Source organism: Rhinolophus hipposideros, assembly GCF_964194185.1.
Source record: "Rhinolophus hipposideros genome assembly, chromosome: 14".
NCBI lineage: Eukaryota > Metazoa > Chordata > Mammalia > Chiroptera > Rhinolophidae > Rhinolophus > Rhinolophus hipposideros.
Window position 1 is genome coordinate 6,942,762 of NC_138060.1, and position 19,111 is coordinate 6,961,872.

A 19,111-nucleotide genomic window follows, 5' to 3' on the forward strand; every position below is an offset into this window, starting at 1 on the left:
ACATTCATTATCCGTATGCCATGTTGCCAGGCTTTGTTCAAAGTCTTTACGTGGATTGCATCCTTGAATTCTCCGCATAAACTGTGAAATATTTGCTATTATCCTTTCCATTTTATAGGTTAAAAACACTGAGGTTTAGAGAGGTTAAGTGACTTAAAATTTTACACAGCTCAGAAGGAGGTGAATCAGAATTTAAATCCAGGGACCCTAATGCTAGACAATGGGCTCAGGTTTATACTGTTGGATTCCTGTGTCAGCAACATCCCTGTCTGAATGAACAATACTGCAGAGAAGGCAGAGCCACAACTGCTCTGTGACTGTCTCATCCCATCATTTTGGACTGCTGTCTTTTCTCACATGCGTTATAGAAGTATTGAGGAAACACACTAATGGAGTAGGCGTGGTTTTATTATAGATGGTCAGGAAAATAGACAGTAAAGGGAATTGTCCTTGAAGCTTCGAATCCTTGTGAGCTGCCCGGGTGCCCTTTCATATTGCTCAAAACAGGAGGTGTTTGTTGTTGCTGTTACTGAGTCCTCATTTTTTCTTCATTTTAATTGGCAGAGCCCAGAAGTCATCAACAGGAATTCTGGTTGGATTTGAAAGTGGGTGGCTTGCCTTATCTCTGACCACTGTCACCTCACCCACCTCCCGACATCTTTCTTCTCCCAGACTTGAGTGGGTGAGGGGAAAGGCTGGCCATGCTCAGGTCCCAAAGGTGGACCGTCAGCTCTTGATCCTGTGCTCTGGAATTTACAATGTGACTTTGGACAAGGGACCTCATTTCTTTGAGTTTCCGTGTCCTTGCTCTCTAGGAATGCTATGTCCTGCAGAGGGCTGATGTAAACACTGAAGGAGATGAGGTGTGTAACGTCCTTTGAACAGTCCTCGGTGGGTAGTCAGTGCTGAACAGCAACAACTCCAAGCACCACAGTAACAGTAACAGCCCTAGCAGTAGTGGCATTAAAGGACAGATAACTGTGTGTCCTAACGCTGATGAACAAAGCAGCAGCCAAGCTCAGTGTCTAGCTTGCTTCCCAGCTCGTTCTCCCTCCCCTGCAGGCTGCCACAGGGCTGGAGCATCAGTGCTGGGGAGGGAGGACGTGCTGGTACAAGCCTCAGCCTGCTAATGAGGCCTGAAGTTGAGCAGCTCCAGATGGAGTCAAGTGACATGTCCTCTGCCAGGAAACGTGGCGGATGGGCCAGGGCCTTGCGGCAACGATGGATATGGAAAGGGAGCCAGGCAAAAAGCAAGGAAGCATGCAGGCTTTGGAAGTAAACAAACTATTCAAATATAAATAAAAACACAGTGTGCATTTGTGGCAGGGGACTCGGATCAGGGATCCAGAGATACCCAGTTAATTTACAAAAGTGATGGTCTTTCTGGGAGGTGGCAGGTTACTGCTAAAGGTCTAAAGATTTAAATGTCGTCATTTTCATCACTCCATCACTTGAAGGCATCTGACCCTTTTTAAGTTGTTGTGAACTCATATGTTCCCATCATCAACTATGAGCACATTTTATGTATCATTTCTGAATGACTAGAAAACATACAAGCAGGTACTTTTTGTATTATTACACTTATGAAGGTCAGGATCAGTAGACGCATTATTATAAAACTTGTTTTGCTCAGTGGACAGCATTTTCATCACTGTCTCCCATTTACTTGGTACTTGTGATCAAGTTTAAGTATAAGCAGTCCAAGTAAGTATAAGCCAGGCACTCACTGTAAGGACTTGACATATTTTTTTTTCTCACTTAATACTCATAGCGACTCTGAAAGGTAAGCACTATTTTTATCAATTTTATTTTATAGATGAGAAAAATTGAGGCTCTGCTTTCCCGCCAAGTAAGGGGCAAAGCCTGCATCCTAACCCAGAGCCACCTGGCCCGTGGCTCATGGACTTCTCCATTCATCTCCAGTATGTTTTCTTCTTTGGGAGGGACATATGGAGGTGGTGAATTTCTGTACCTAGAAAGGACGTGTTTTAACAATTCCGCGTCTATATATCCGAATGCTGGAGCTGGGAAGTAGAGGTACCTCGAGTGGGCACTTCACCCCATTATGCCCCCCTTAAGGACACATATTTGAGGCACAGTGATTTGTCCTGACAGGGATGACACCCAGGCTGCCCATTTGGACCTGGAAGCAGCTAATTCTGGCGGCACAGAGGAACACCAGTGGCTGGCTTTGAACCCGAGAGGGGCAGTGTTTTGCTCGTGTCCATGCTGAGTTACTCCTGAGAAATGACGGATGGTGGTTAGCCCAATAGAGCTGAATGGCAGTATTGTATGTACGTCTCAGGCACAGTGCAATCATCATAAGCTCATTTAAGAAACAACTTTTATTTCTTCCGCTATTTTCAGAAGTAATACATGTTCTTTGTAGCAAATTTGCAATTAAAAAGAAGAAAAAGTTACCCATCATCTACCCCCCTCCAAATAATCAGAGTTAATACTTTGGAATATTTATTCCTAACTTATCCTCAGTATATATGTTACATATGTATACATGTACATAAATGTAATGGTATATATTTTGTATTATAGCAAGCTTCCACCCCCACTTAGCAGTAATATTGTTACTGTCTTACCAGGTCAAATAAACATATTTTATTTAAATCTTAAGATAGGTTTTCTCATTATAAATGATATAAGCAGTCACTGTAAGAAGTACAGGTAATATCAAAACTATCAAGAAGAAAGTAAAAATTATTTGAATCCCCATCCCCTATAGTTAACCAATGTTGATGGGGGCTTTATGTCATTTCAGGCTTTTTTTTTTTAAGACATTTACATCTGTACTTCTAAAGTTTGCAAGAATAATGTACTTTAGTTTGTAACACAGATGTTTTGGCTTTTATAGTCTATAAAATACTTTCTGTTTTTTTATTTCAAAAACCCTGCATGCTTATCAAAAGTCTGAATTCCGACAATGTTAAGCTTTAGGCAACCGACAATGACATTGACAACATAGAAAAGCTTTGGGTTAAAGACCGTCATTTTCATCCCTTCATCACTTAAGATCAGACCAAGGTTCCAAGCATCATCCTGGCTTTTCTGGAGGTTGCAAGTATCCCCAGGAGAATTAACCTTACCGTTCAACGTGGAATAGTCACACCAAAACACTAGGACAGACGTGGTACAAGGAAACACCTTTGTGCAACTATTAGTGAGTTTCCTCTCAGCTTACAAAACATCACTGCTATAAAAATTCATGTTTTATATAATTAGTTTTCTAAAAGTTATTTATGCTCATGGTAAAATAAAAAAATCCCTTGTGAAATCAGTGCTTTGGGTGTTATTGACTCTTAATTAGGAATGTTTCCAGCGGGATTCGGATTTGGAGGTGGGGGAGCAGATTCCTTTTCACATACATCTCACAGGTGCAGATCTCCTGGGTGCCCACTATAGGCCAGGCATTAGGAGACGATCTTTGTGCTGAGGTGTACAAATGTAGCATTTTGTGATGTTTAGTTTCAGTGAAAATTTCAGTAACAAACTGTAGATCCCTACTGGCAATGCCGTTCCTATTTATTTTGTACTAAGGACACTCTTACAATACAAATATGTTCTCAGAAACAAGAATGTATTTCTCGATTGAGATTTGAGTCATACAGATACATGCATTTGTCAAAACTCGTCGAACAGTATACTTCAGATTTGGGCAATCACTCTATGTAAATTTTATTGCTCCCCAAAAAGGAACTGTAGACAAATATCAAACTTTAGTTACTGATATGTATGCTAAAGCATTTAAGGGTAACAGTACTGCTGTTTGCAACTCACTTTGAAATGAATGAAAAAATAAGAAGTGCTGTGATGGATGGAGAAATAAGTGACAGAGCAAATGTCATGGAGTGTTTGCAGTTGTAGAATCTGGGTGGTGAATATGTGGATGTTTACTTGTTCGATTTTTATATATGATTGGAAATTTTTCTAATAAAACATTGAAGGAAAAACCCAATAATGATGCTCTATGTGAAGAGGTTAAAGCATAATCTCTAGAATATTTTATTAGCTTAAAAATCCTGACTCTGCTTCTTGCTAGCTGTGTGACTGGATGGTGCGATCTCAGTTGGGTTATTTGTTAACTGTGGATAAGGAATATACTGAGCGCAAATCTTACTCCGTAGTAAGCTCCTAACAAACTGTGATTATGATTTCACAGTGCAAAGTAAGTGAGGTTTATAAATGAATGATCTTAGGCTGAGGGCCCACGATGTGCTTGGTGTTCGCATTTGGTCATTTTCAGGAGAAGGGGATGATCTCATTCTGCCTCGTGCTGTGTATGCTCTTGAGTAGAAACTTTCACCCTGAAGAAGGTGTGAGGGGTGTGGTTAGCAAAGCGGAGACTGGCTTCATGGAGTTTCACAGAACACCTCCCTGGATCTCTGGATCCCCCTTGGCATGGCATCTCCTTTGAACTGGAAGGGACTTCAGACGAGGGGTGGCATCTGCTCTGTTAGAGTTTGTGCCTTCCTGAGTCTGTGTTAATTTAGTTGGTTGTAAAAATTGCTCCCTTTGCTTAAGACTAGGCCATCTCCTGTTTTTAGTTCTGTGGACCAGTGTCCTGGGAAATTCTAGGGTAACAAGCTCTCCTCGCTTCCGCAGTTGAATCATGTTATGCATTATGACAGCTGTTCCAACCTCGTGTTGGAAAGCAAAGAGAAAAGGTCAGCTGGGATTAAGGATACCAGTGTAAGGGGACGAAAGGAGTATTTCAGATCATTCTGTGGGGGTGCCATTTACTTCTGGATGTCTGATAGCACGCTGCTGGAAGCTGAGTGGAAAACAGTAAAAAAAAACAACTATGGTGTTAAAGGAGAGAGTGGGATATAGAACAAATACTGGCCGCATTTTGAAAGGGCAGTGAGCTGTCAGTGGGTTGGAGTAGACTTACTCGTATATGCATAGCTTCTCAGCTGCGATAATGAAATGTGAATCATGACATAAATGTTTTACAGTGATTGGGATTTCCAAAGGTACACTGAAAGGGTTGGTCAAGTGTAAAACAGGACTTGATTTCTCTGCCATGCTAATACCACTGGAGAACTATTTAAAAGCTGCCAGAATTTCCTTTTAGTTTTACCAGATATGGATGCCAGCTAGCTCTTGGGTATTTTCCTATATTGTATTAGGTGTTACGATTCCAAAGTCAACTCAACAAAATTTTATTATTATTTTCCCCAAGAAGTAAAATGCACACAAACTTGTTAATTCCTTAATTTTCTATTTATAACACTTAGCCTGGCTCCCTCCTGTATGAATTCTTGCACAAACCATGCATTTTTAAAAAAGATACACAAAGTCCCAGAAGAGACCACCCTACCTTGAACGCTTCAAAGATAATCCGAAATGTTTTGTTCTGAAGACAGTCCAAGAAAGCAGGGCCGTGACTTGTGGCTTCTGAGGTCAGATATAGAGCAGGTTGCTAATGAGTTCTTTAATTCACAGGGGTTAGAGTTCATAAGTCCTTATTTGGGAGTGGTTTTGAGGAGGGTGTGATGGGACGTGGGATTTGAAGTCAGTGCTGAGCTGTCTGGCTGTGGAAACTGAAGTTAGTTATCTCAGATAGAGTTGACTGTGCCCCTAAATAACTTGGAAGCTTTACAAGGAAGGGAGAGAGGGAAATTACAAGGGCGGGAAGGACGAAGGAGGCAGGGAGGAAGAGAAGAAAGAAGGAAGGAAGGAAACCAAAGAAAGCTAGCATAGAGAGCAAAGGACAGAATAATTCTCAGGCCTTCCCAGCCCTTGAAAGTCAGCCAAATATAAACTCTTCTCAGTTCACTGAAATTGCACGGTTTCATCCTCCAGGATGCAATCTAAAGTCCTCTGTGTTTAACATTCAAGCAATAGATTTAGATTTCAGACACAATGAATGGATCAGGACAGGCAATAAAAGAGCAAGACATTGCAATTTACAACTCAGTGCAATTTGAAAGCGACATAACAATTTATTCTGGGCCTCAGTAGATGTGTGTATCGTGGGCAAGTGGTTCTGAGATCTTTCATCTCCCTTGAGGTAGGTCATTCCTGGCTTCTGCTTAACTCCAGCGTGTCATCAACCACTTTAGCTCTTCAAAATAGAAAATAAAAACCTCCTGGGTTCTGTTTGATGGCAATATCACCAGGCCATTGTTGGAGTTCTATATCTCTGTCATTTGGAATTGTAGCACATTTTAAGTTGGGAGTGTCTGTTTATTTGTGGGTTAGGAGGGGCTGGACAGGTACTTATAAATGCTTCTTAGTTTGCATCTCAAGGACACCTTGGAGAGCTTTGATAGGGGCCCTGTTTGAAAGTTAGCTTACCAGATTGGGGGCTTTTTTAAGACCACCATGATAAAAGTATTAGAGATCTTAAATGCACTTAGGGTAAAATAACTAAATTTAACAAAAACCATGAATGTGTTTTTCTGTTTATGTGCTGTTCTTGAATATAGGGTGAAAGGAACCAATGTTTTTCCACCCTGAAGCTGCCTTTTTGGGATATTGATTTTTAAGTTGTTTATTAAGTAATAAGACTTAGAAGGAAGCTTGGAGCCTCCTGCCTCCTTTTCTGCCCAAGAGATTCAGCTAGAAAAACCTGCTTTAGGAACAAGACAAACAAATGAGAAACAAAAACTCATAGACACTAGACAATAGTTTAGTGGTTACCAGAGGATAAGGGGGGTGGGGGGAGGGAGATAAGGGTAAGGGGGATCAAATATATGGTGATGGAAGGAGAACTGACACTGGGTGGTGAACACACAATGGGATTTATAGATGATGTAATACAGAATTGTACAGCTGAAATCTATGTAATTTCATTAACAATTGTCACCCCAATAAATCAAACAAACAAACAAACAAACAAACAAACGAAAACCTGCTTTAGGAAGGAACCGTGGCTTAATCACATTAAGAATTTCCATCCTAGCATTAGTGTGGAAGACTCCAAGCCTTGTTAGCTGGATACCCCATGTCCCATGGTTTCTGAATGGCCCAGCAAGACCCTCCCTGCCATGTATGTTCCTCTCTTCTTCAACTACCTGTAAATTGTCCATTCTCACTTCTGAAATCTAATACTCCTTTTTTCTTTTCTCGTTTGTCCAAAAATTTCTTATATACCCAATGTTGCCTCACAGTCTTTGGAATTTTCATGTTTATGTGATTTCCCCCCACACATGTATTAAACATTTGATTTTCTCCTGTGAATTTGTCTCAGTTAATTTGACTATTAGCCCAGCTAGAAGAACTTAGAGGGTGCGAAGAAGAGTATTACTTTTTTTAGCCCCCACAAGAGAAATAAACTTTAGTATGTAGAGGTTTTCCGAACATCTGAAATAACAAATTTGAGTGATTCTCAGTGCTGAAACCTGGCATGCCTCACTCCTTTGTTTGAAGTGTGCCATAGTGATTTCTAATTTAAGTGGATGACTTAGTTGGTATCCCTTCCTGTTTCTGTCCCCCAGCCCTCTTTGCCTGGAAGACTCTCAGCTCTTCTTTGTGACACCCATCAAATACTCTTCTTTGTATGGCTCTTCTCCTTTTTGTAGCTAAGCTTGACTTGATACCACTTTCCCTTCTCACTGTACTTTGTTCTAAATATTTATTATACCATTCACGTTTTTCAATAATTATCTGTTTGTATCTATTTACTCCATTAGATTTTGTTTCTGGAATACAGTGACCATGACTTTTTTTTAAATCTTTGAATGCCCACAGTAGATGTTTTAGATGTGCTCAACACATGTTTTAAAATGGCAAAACACAATTTTCTGCCACTCTCGATTTTCTTGCATGACACTTTAGGAGGTCATGAGCTGTGTTTCCGAAGAGTCTTTTGAAGGCCTCCCTAGATATAGGCACCCTGACCCAATATAGTAAAATTATGAAGGCTGATACAGAGAGGAACACTTAAATATTTAAGATAAACTACTATGGATGACTACCTACGTTTTTACTACATTTTAAACTTTTAGAATTATTTGTTTTTATGACAACACATGATAATTGCATAAAACATCTAAATCATTACTGAAAAGATAAAATGTTCCACCCATAATACTACTCCTTAGCCCTTTAAGATAACCTCATTTTATAGTTTCATTATCCATTTAGATTTCATTATGACTATTCACAAATGTATTTATTTTTTAAAATATTAATCATTAAGTTGTGTTTGAAGCTTAGAGTGTATGCAGGCATTTTCCCAAGTTCATGCATAAAGATAATGCTTAATCATGGTTAAGATGTATATATAATATATATGTTATATATATATATATATAATGTATACAAATATTATATTATTTCATTATGTGGATATATAAAATTTATTTTCCAATCCCGAATGTCCAAATGCTGATGAACATTTTGGTTGTTTTTAGTGTTTCACCATTATAATTACTTTGCAGTGAAAATCGCTATTTCTGCAGTTGATTTTTATCAAAGTTAGATTTCTCTATCGCACAGTTTTTTGTGAGCATTGGGCACGTAGACCTCCTGTCTTAGGTCACACATTCCAGATGCTCCTTAAGCATCATGAATTTCTCCGGAGTATGGAACAGGTGCCCAATCCTATTCCTTGATTGGCACTGACCTCAGGAGTCTGTGTGAGGGATTTTGAACGTTCTCGGCAATTGGGAAATCAGACATATAATGGGCCTGATAGTGGATGTTTCTAAAGAGCAGAGTTGATTAGCAATGTAAGGGCTCCTGCAAGGTGATCTCTGTGAGTGAGGAAAGGAGACTGCTGGGCAGCAGGGGCTGCTGCTCTGAGGACACAGGGGTCTCAGGTTTAGGATGAGATTGTGCCTCACTGAAGAGTGTGTCCCCTCTGGAATAGATACTCTGCTGCAAAGGGAAAAGCTGTGTCACCGGGGCTGAGCCACTCTGCTAGGGGATCTGGGTCCTCTGAAAGGACCCACTCACGAGAAGCTGAGGGATCTTTGATGGTGGAAAGGGAGCAGCCTAAGGGAAACAGTGGTGTGGGCAGTAGATCCTGGGCAGCAGAATGAGGACGGTCACCAGACAGCGGAGCAGGCTCCAGACAGTTTCCAGCGGATTCCAGAAGGATGAGAGCATCTTTCACCAAAAGGAGGGCCAGTTAGAGGAAGTGACTTACGTAAGAGGAAATAGGAAAAAGATGAAGATTTCTAATCGAAAAGGTGGGAGATCTCAGAATACTAGTAATATGGCTGTGAAAGTGAAAGAAACATCTTTAAATACGGGTGCAATATTTATATTACATACATTTTAAATTTCAGAGTCATCCCTGTTGACTGAAGATAAAAGCTTTGTGAGTTTATCTTCCCATATCGGTTCTGGGTATTGCCACGTTTTATTCCCATCTTGTTCGTCACTGGTCAAGATCAATCAGAGATCCCCTTTCGTGTCCCTGTTATTAGGTAGTTTCCAGATGTCTGCTGCTGAAGGAGGGATTTGCCCTAACCGGGATATGTTCTCCGAGTCTCCCACAATTGTGTAAGCTTTAATTCCTACAGTCAATCCTTTATCCATAATTCAGAGTGCTGCTGCTTCACTAATGGAACCTTGACTGGATGCGTCTTTGGTGTGAAAATCAGAACAAAAAAAGAAAAAAAAAATTATAGCTGGTTTTCCTTTATCCTTCCCCTTCAAATGTACCACAAAATACAGTAGCAATGCTCGTGGTGTTCATAACTGCTTTTCATTTTCCATGTCTTTTTCTAGGATTTCTAGGCTGAAGTTACAAATATTACACAGATCCCTTTATTAATGTATATCTTTAGTCCATCCTGCAATCTGTATTAAACACAGTAGATTTCTTTTGGAAATTTCTTCTATAGAACATTTTTTTTCCTAAAAAAATTCTCATTTTTCATTTGCAAAAAGATTTGTTTAATATCTTATGGTTGCAGTCTTATACTACTAGAAATTATTTGATTAGCTATAGGTACTTGAATAAGATCACAGGGTATTTTTACCATCAATGTTACGATGTTCTATCCTTAATTTTTCTTACAGAAATATATATTTTAATCTTATAGGCAAAATGTAAGATTGCTTTATTAGTACTAGACTACAGAAAGAGTAAGATATCACAACTGAATTGAGCCTTTCTGGAGGTAATTTTTATCTTGCTTTAATATTTTTATTACCAACGAAGTGTGTATTAATGGTTATGAATATAATTAACAACAGTGACAAAATCAGGCGAGTAGGCTAATTTGTCATTATAGATTTTAATGAAGTCTATAATGTAGTAATAAATACACAGTATTTTAAGGAGTATGGCAATATGTAAAAACAATGATTTATGATATTTTAGGAATTTTTATAGGAACTAAAATTAAAATTTTTCTCTTGAAAACAAAAGCATGTTTTGTGTTGAGGTAATAATATTATCTACTTTATAATCAGTAATCTATTCAAAGTGGCATTTTCATATATCCACACTATCCAAATGAAGGAATTACTTTAGATAATAAGGAATTAATTGGCCACCATATTTACTAGGAAATTTAAGATTTAAAACTCACATAAAAAGTCTTATCAGTAAGGATTTCTTAATATGAAATAGTGTCTCCCTGGAAAACTTCCTGTTTGTGTCACAAAACCCTGGTCCTAGAGATGATTCTAGTTCCATCTTTGACTTATATTTGAAAATCACTGTTAGGTATGTGCAATTTTAATCTTTGGTGGCTAGCAGTCTGATGGAAGCCAAGTATCTCTAACCCTAATTCAGTCAAGAGATGTGACCAGTAGTGAAATATATTATTCTGAAGTTTTGTATGTTTGAAATTCTCTGTCCCAACATTGGTGAACCCATGTGCGATATGTTGAAAGTTGAAATAATTGTTTTAGGCTCAGAGATGCCATTGGGTTTATGGAAAGAGTCACTACAGTGACCTACTACCAGTGACCTGTTACAATTTGAGGAAATAGGAAATAGTCTACAGGAAATATTACAGTAATGACTGAAGATGCGTGATTCTCCAATTTTAAGTTTGGGTTCTAGGGTCATAATGAAAACACAGAAGTTAGCTCATTTTCATTGGGAAATTGGCACTTAGGCTTCTAACTTGTCACCTTATAATTATGTGTTCTTTTTAAAGTTTCATTTTTCTCTAATATCTTTCGACTCACCTTTTGCCGCACCCTCCCCTTTCTCCTTGCCTTATAGCAATAGGTAAATCTGACATACATTTTAACTTTCTCAATTAAGAATTCTATCAAACCTCATGAAAGGTGATCGCCATGCTAGCAATTATACCATGCAGTTGTACTGAAAACTGAGTATTCCAATTTTGCTGCAGTCAGTGAACCATAGAAATCATAGTTCCTCCAACAATTCCAATGCTATTGACTTGAAATCGATGGCGTTCATAGTAGTCATCTCACTGCAATGTCAGTGTAAATAGTGTTGCATTCTGCATTTAGAAAAGTAGTATATTTTTGAAGAGAGCAATGCTGAATAAAAACCAGTTCGGTAACACAAACATTCATTTCATCACTAAACTGTTTTAAAAAGATAGTGGAAAATAGCTTCTTTTTATCAAGATTCTTGATAAACATTTTCAGATATTTACCATGGTCTATTTGCTTATGGTTCCAAACAATGTCATGTGGACAATATGTGGCATAAATATGCTGTCTGAATGGCATCTTGAAAAAAACAAAGTGAACCAGTTTTACAAAGCTTGCCTAAGTAAAAACATTTCTTATTTATTCTATATAGGTTATGCTTTCCTTAATGAATTTATTTATTTTTTTCCTTTTAGGTTTAATAATGCTTCCAAAAATGTTTATTACCCAGCATGGGACTATTGGAGGACTATAAAATTTGCTATAAAACTGTATTATTATAATTAGCATAACACGTGTGGTAAAAAATGAGAGGAAATCACTTGAGAAAGCATTATTTTAATGCAGCTAATAGAACTAAACAAGTCCGTGGTGTGGAATGTTTTTAGGCTTCCTAAATGGCTATAAATATTGTTCTCTTAACTGATAAGGTATTTGACAGTCTTACATAAGTTTATCAAGTATGTCTCTTACAGTGCTTTTTCTCCTAAAGTGTGTATATATATATATATATATATATATATATATATATATATATGTATGTATATATATGTATGTATGTATATATATATCATATATATATATGATAGTAAACAGGTTCCCAGCAAACCTGAGTGGAAGGCTAGCCATGAACACTGCTGCTTATTAGAAACTTGTGAGGAAAGGAACAAGATACTAAAATGAATACGTTGCATAATATTTTGGCTACTGCACATAGACATAGTTAAGTGCAAGGAATTTGCGGTATACATACCTGGATTATAACACTCAGAGTCCAATAATATGGTTATCAATGTATAGATAGGTATAATCTATTTCCATACAAAACCTATTACACCTTTCCATCTCCTTTTAGCTTACTATCTTAAAATATGGTTAAGCCATCTTATGTATTCAGACAAAAGCTGAGTGTTGTGTGTGGGGTATTCTTTTCTAATTCTGTTGGGGGCTAGGGAGGTAATGTTAAAAAAAAAAAGCCTCCCAAATGAGTTTTTGGAGAAATCAGATTTTTAAATAAAATGGAAATAATGACATTAAGTGTGAATCAACTTGGTAAATACTGAATGAAAAGACTAGTTAGGATTTGGTCAGTAGGATTTGGTCACTTTACTTAATTTTCAATACCTTGATTAAAAGAACCGCATATATTAAGTTGCTTCATGTGAATTTTCCTCCAGATGAGAATAACTCCCTTAACTTTGCGCTGCTAACCTGCTGTACTGATTAAGCCCTGGAGATCTGACCAGAAGCGATGATTGTCGTGCATTTATTTTTGTACATGGATTGTTTCCTTTCCCTTTTTCTATTTGCCCGACCTAATATATGTCTCCACAGTATTGGAAGTGGTTGGTTAGACTACCAAATGGGTCACATGGAGTCCTTTGACATGACACATGGTCAAATAGTGACACACGTGATTGGCAACGCTTCGGTGGAGGCAACAGCTGTGTTTCTTGATGGTTAGTCCTAAAGCTCGTCAGTCGGCCTGTGTAGTGCCAGTTAACAGTGACCAATTAGGCATTCTGTCTGGCTTTCAAGTTTTGCTGCTAGAAAGCTCAGAGAAGAAAGCATTTCTTTCTTCCGATGGCAAGGATATGAAAAATGCTAATGGCAATGAAATGCAGCTTATCCTTTTAAAAGAATTTGAAGAGATCACAATTAGAAATTTGAGTAGACAGCAAAAAATGTTTTTTCCACTTGATGTCTTAAAAAGAGATATAGGGAATATCTTCCTGTCTACCACTATTTTGGTTGATTATAATGATGATAGCTATCATAGTTTGGCTATTTTTTAATGTGCTAGCTATTGAGATAAGCACCTTTTCTAATACTGTAGATTAGTTTGCCCATTTTAAGCCAGGCTGCTGCTTTTACTTTTCTGAGCCTCTGTTTCCTCTTCTGTACTACGAAAGTGACAAGAGGACTGAGAGATTGTAACTTGGGTCTGTTTAACTCCAAAGTCCTCGCTCATATCACTGTCTTACATGCATTAGCCTAAGAATTCTGTTTTACTCAGTTCCTTTCCTGGTCAGTTTCTGATAATGAGTGGTCATCATAGCTTGTCTTCTACTCAGTTTGATGGAAACCCATTTATAATAAGACTTGGTTTGACTGATGTTATGATGGTTCACATCCAGGGCAGAAACAATTGTTGGGGAGGTACCACAAAGAAAGAGCTTTTGAGAGAAGGTGAGCCTGGTTTTCTGAGTATAAGCAAATACAGGAAAAAGGAGGACCAACAAATGAAGACGAGGAACTTTAATAATCTTGTCTGCATCAGCCAAATTGACTGTCTTACCAATGCCTTCATAGTGTCATCCTTCTGTAGTTCCCAGTTCCTTCATGATAAAACCCTCGCTGGCTCCCTCTGTTTGTACTTTGCCTGCTTGCCTACGAGTAACGAGAACATTAGCAGTCTCAGCCGACATAGCCCACACTTAAGCTCTCATGAATGGTGGCAGATACCAACAATTTTTTTTTTTACCACGTCTGCTCAGGTGGAAATAATCCTTTTGAATCTTTACAATATACAAAGGTAATAAATGAACTATTGATTGTGGCAATAATCTTTCTTTAGTCATGAGTTTTCAGGCACTTGAGATAAAGCAGTCACATGCATTTATCTCATTTAATTTTTAAAAGAATCTTTATCATCATTTCACAATGAAGTAAACTGAGTTTCAGAGATATTAAGTAACTTGCCCAATGTTGCACAGCTCAGTAAGGCTATATGGCTGGATTAACACCTAAGTCTGGATTCTAAACCTGGTATGCTGAGCCAGAAAACCATTAGAGCCTTATAGAAGATTGTCAGACTTAGTTCTCTGGTTTTGGACAACTATGAATCATGAGGATGCCAGCTATGGCCCAAAGATGTATGGGTTATTAAACGTATTTGATTTGTGGGCTGCCTTTCTCTTTCTTTTTGGTGGTTGAGGAGGGGAGCTCTGCCGTTTGCTGAAGGCCCCATCTCTGTCACAGGGCTGCTTCACACACCCACCTTCTCTGCCAGGCCCATAAAGATATCAAAGGTCAAGATCAGACAGTTCACTCTTTCCTTGAGTGTGTTGAGAAAAGAAGATTCCACAACCACCTTCCCTGGGATGTTTTGTTACCCCACCAACATTTGAAAAATATTACTAGCTTTTAGTTGTAATTAGTTTCCTCCTACCTACTCAATCCTACCAACAAATAGAACAACTGCTCAGAAAACTTAGTGTCCAAGAATGCAGTTACTACATTCTCCCTTTGCATCTTGTCTTTAAACCTTTTCTCCAGGTAATCCGGTCTTCCTTTGATCTCGCCGATGACTGACAGGTAGTTAGGGTCTCTGACTGGCAGAGTAGTGCCTCTGCTACATGGGAGTGTCATTACACAGTGAAGTTAACACCTCCAGCCTGGATTTCTTTAGCATCTTCTGACACTCAAAAGAGACAGGGAGCACACGCCTTGCTTTCCCTTGGGATAGTGGAGCATTAGATTCCACTAGTAGGAGAGATTTGAATATGCTTGATAAACAGCCTTTGCATTTAGGCGCATTGATGTTTTTAGAAGTTCTTTATCGCCTTCATTTTCAAAGTTGGTTTGAGAGCTTTTACCACTTTTGGAGGTGATGTGTCATTACCATTTTCCTTGTGTCTTGTCGCTTAAAAAAAAGAATTTAAAATCAACTACCTACTCTGGATTTCCTTTTTCAGATGCAAAAGAAATTGTTTTAAAAGCACAGATCTTAGCTGGAGGAAGAGGAAAAGGTATCTTCAGTAGTGGTTTGAAAGGAGGCGTTCATCTGACAAAAGAGTAAGTCTAGAGATTTTAATTCCTCATTTGTGGGCCAACCAGTTTGTGGAAGATCTTGCTCATTATTGAAAGCAGCACTGAGAGAAAGTGTTGGGATGGGGGTAGGAGCGGTAGCTAGCAAACAGAGGAAACAAATTATAGGCAGATTCTGGCAATGCCCCAGTTTTCCTTCTGCTTCCATGAAAAGATTTATCTTTAGTCATTGTTGAAAACTTGACCCTCGGTCTCGCCTAGACAATCAATGATTCGTTACAAATGTTGGAAATGATACCACTTACAAGTTAAATACCACTTCGATAATGTCACTTCCCCATTAAAGAACTGCAGTGGCTCCCCATTACCAGTGGCATCAGTTGTCCTTCTTGTCTGATAGAGCCCACGTTTTCCTGTATCTGAGCCTTCCTGTTCATCTTTAGGTCCCAGGTCTCCAGCACTGAACACTTTCCTCTCCTCTCAGGTCACATACCTTTCCTTTCCTTGTTTATTGTGATTCTTAACCTCAGCTTTATCCCTCTCATTGGCCAGTGCTTCCCAAATCATCTACTATCAAGTCTTTGTTATTCAACTCTTATCTAAATCGGTTATGCATCTCAGCATTGTCTCTTTACTGTAATTTATTTGGGGTCAGAGGATAGCAGAGGTAAGTTATCCTCCCTCCCTGTCTCTCTCCCTCCCTCCCTTCCATTTCTCGCTTTTCCTCTGTAAGACTGACACAGTGCTAGGCACATAGTAGATATGAGCAGAAAGTCCCGTGGATTCTGGGCATGGAGGTGGACCCTGGGCAGTGTGGACATGAGAATACAGTATGGATTCTGCTTTAAAATGATTTTCAACATAGTTGTTGATTTTCTTTTCTTTCTCTCTTTTTTTTTCCTCTCTCTCTCTTAGCCCTAAAGTTGTGGGACAGCTGGCTAAACAGATGATTGGGTATAATCTAGCAACAAAACAAACTCCAAAAGAAGGTGTGAAAGTTAACAAGGTAATATGAACGCTTTGGGTCATTTTCTATGTATGTGCTTTTTAAAAAAATGTTTCAGTTTTGACAAAATCTAATGAAGCAATTCACTTTGGCAATGCACCATTTTATTTTTAAACCACATGTAAACTATTTAGTATGTGGTATGACTTTGAGGAGAAATCAAAAGGTTCTGTAATAGAAATATGATTAATTATCACCCGCATGTAATAAAAATGGGTGGGGGTGAGTGAATGAAGCAATAGCTTTCTCTTTCAGAATGCAGACATCTCTCTTTAAAGCTGAAAGGGTGTGGTGTGGCAGCTGTCATATTCAGTGAGGGATATTCTCTGCTCCCACACGGCCCCACCCTCAGTCTCAGGTATCGGAATTACCTGTTGTGTTTTATTTCTAAGGGCACGTATACCTTACTATGTTATATGTTGTATTAGTGAGGTCTTTTGGGGCACCCAAGTGTGTATAGACACACACACACACACACACACACACACACACACACACACAGAAAATAAAGCCCAGAGCACAGTGGCCCACCTTGGCTGTGAACTTGTGAGGGACAGAGCTGAGGCCAGAATCTGACTCTCCCATTGGTCTGCTCACCTTTGCTGGGCCCCATCATGGATCGAGGCACCAGAACAGGCTACCTGATGGCAGAACCTAGTGCGAAATGAAAACATGAGGATCCTTGTTCAAATTTCAGGTGAGCTACAGCAGGACATTAAATCAAGAGACCAAAAGTGTGGCCCTTCTGAGTATGGATGGGACCCTGTGCGATTGCCCAGGTCACACCCCCCAACCCTGGGAGGCACAGATGCTTGGAAGGCCCCATCATGACAAGAATTATGGCCCAACACCGTGGGCAGCGTCTGTCTGCTCCGTTGCCACCCCATCACAGAAAGTGATCTCTCCCAGTGTGCCATGCTTGGGGAAACTGAGGCTAGTTAGTACCACGAGAGTGTCTATCCTGTTCCCACAAAGGACACTGAGCTGGAGGGAGATTGGCATATCGCCGTCATTAGCTCCTTCACTCTAAGAACACGAAGCGTTTGCAGTTGTTAAGGGAGCACACTCACAAAACGCTGGTGGTTGTTTCCCTTTCCCACTGCCTCTCAGGTAAGTGCAACAACTGATTAAAACTCAAAAGTGTTTCTTTGCTTTGGTTTTGTTAGGCCTGGCACAGAACTTTTATTTCTCTTTAAATCTGGCTATGAGCTTTTACCTCTGTAACTTCTTCAAAATTTGTAAACAGAGGACATAATTAATATTTTGGTTTGTAAGAATTCATTGTTTTTTATGGACACATGGGTTTTTAGATTAGAGTTTGTGATACTTTGTAAAAGCATATAAAATACTCAAGGAAGATTTACCCTATATAGACAGATAGGCATAAAATTAGTTTGTAGATAGTTTCCTGAAACACTGGTCATAAAACACATTCTTGTAAATTGAGTCAGTGCCAGGAAACTACTAGAGTGATTTATTTTTAAGTAGCTTTTTTTCTGATTGCAAAAGTGATTAACATATGTAAAAAATTCCAGTAGTACAGAAATATAGAAATTAGAAAGTAAAAGTTCCTTGTATTCTCACCACCCAGAAATAATTGTCATACATTGTTTCAGTCGTTTTTCTGTGTAAAATGTGTATTATCGCATTTCTATAACAGCAGCATTTTATACAACTTTAAGGATCATGTATTTTTTCCTTACTGACTCTTGGACATCAGTCAGAAGTCCCAGATTATAGAAGCTTTAGATTTCTAAGTTTGTTTGAGAAGTTACTTCAACACATACACATGTCTTAACACATTGGATATGTTTTTCTAAATCTGTGGCAATGTGTTTGTGGGTGTGTTCCTTGGGATAGCAGAAGGGTTGGGGAGACAGTGTTATTCATCACATGCTCCCTGGTCCAGTGCCAGTGATGGGTACTGTTCTGCCATGAGGTGAGTTCACAAACTGAGAGGATACTTTTAATCTCATGTAGTCATTCTCGTGTGACATATAGTGTATGCACTGCCACTCATCCAGAGACCACCATTTGAGAAACACAGTATGAAAAAGAACACAAAAACATATTCAGTGGTGAAATTTAAGGAAAGTAAGTTAAAAAGCTTTCTGTACTGGAGGGCTGCACAAAAAGGCTGCATTGATGAAATGGTTTGTGTCAGCCACAGATGAAACTGTTTTTGAAATGCATCTAACTGAGTTTCTCCTGGGATGAGTTTTCATGAGCCCATTAGGTTCTCTCTGTAACAACTTCTAAAATATTCTGACATGCTAGGTCATTGGAAGGCATAATAATGTAAAAAAAAAAAAAAAAAGGTCTTCATATAAAATTGCTTGGATTGTCTATTGATAATCATCATTTCATGGGGATGGTTTCTTAAAGAATGATACATCATTTCTACCAAGCAGGAGCTGTTTGAGACAACAGCTGCTCTTTACAAATAGAAATGTGGTGGAATCCAGAGCACATGTCAACATTTTAGAAGAATAAGAATAAGCCTCTTGAATGACACTTACCCTCAAAAGTTATAATGTTGTGCTGCTTCTAAGAGTAACTGTCGAGAGTCATTAAGTCTTGTTCACTAGACGAGCTCTGCATTAGAAAGTGAACTTGAAATCGGAATGGTTCTAGATAATCCTAACAATGTATGCCAAGAAACATTACTTCCATTCTCATGAGGTTCCAATTGTGACAAAATAATTAATGTGAAGCCCCTTGTAAAGTATTTTCTTTTTGATTGGTGATAAATTCCACAAAAGTTTGAAAAGGAGTTCTGTTTTC

General features: G+C 38.7%; 1 protein-coding gene across 3 annotated transcripts in view; it reads left to right on the plus strand.

The window, feature by feature from the left end:
- The window catches only part of SUCLG2 (succinate-CoA ligase GDP-forming subunit beta), a 321,296-nt gene that overhangs the window by 110,373 nt on the left and 191,812 nt on the right, over positions 1–19,111 (plus strand). For all 3 annotated transcript variants that reach the window (XM_081071619.1, XM_081071620.1, XM_081071618.1), the window contains exons 3-4: positions 15,249–15,348; positions 16,237–16,327. In XM_081071619.1, the coding sequence (XP_080927745.1) occupies positions 15,249–15,348; positions 16,237–16,327 (191 nt within the window). The remainder of the gene's footprint in view (positions 1–15,248; positions 15,349–16,236; positions 16,328–19,111) is intronic.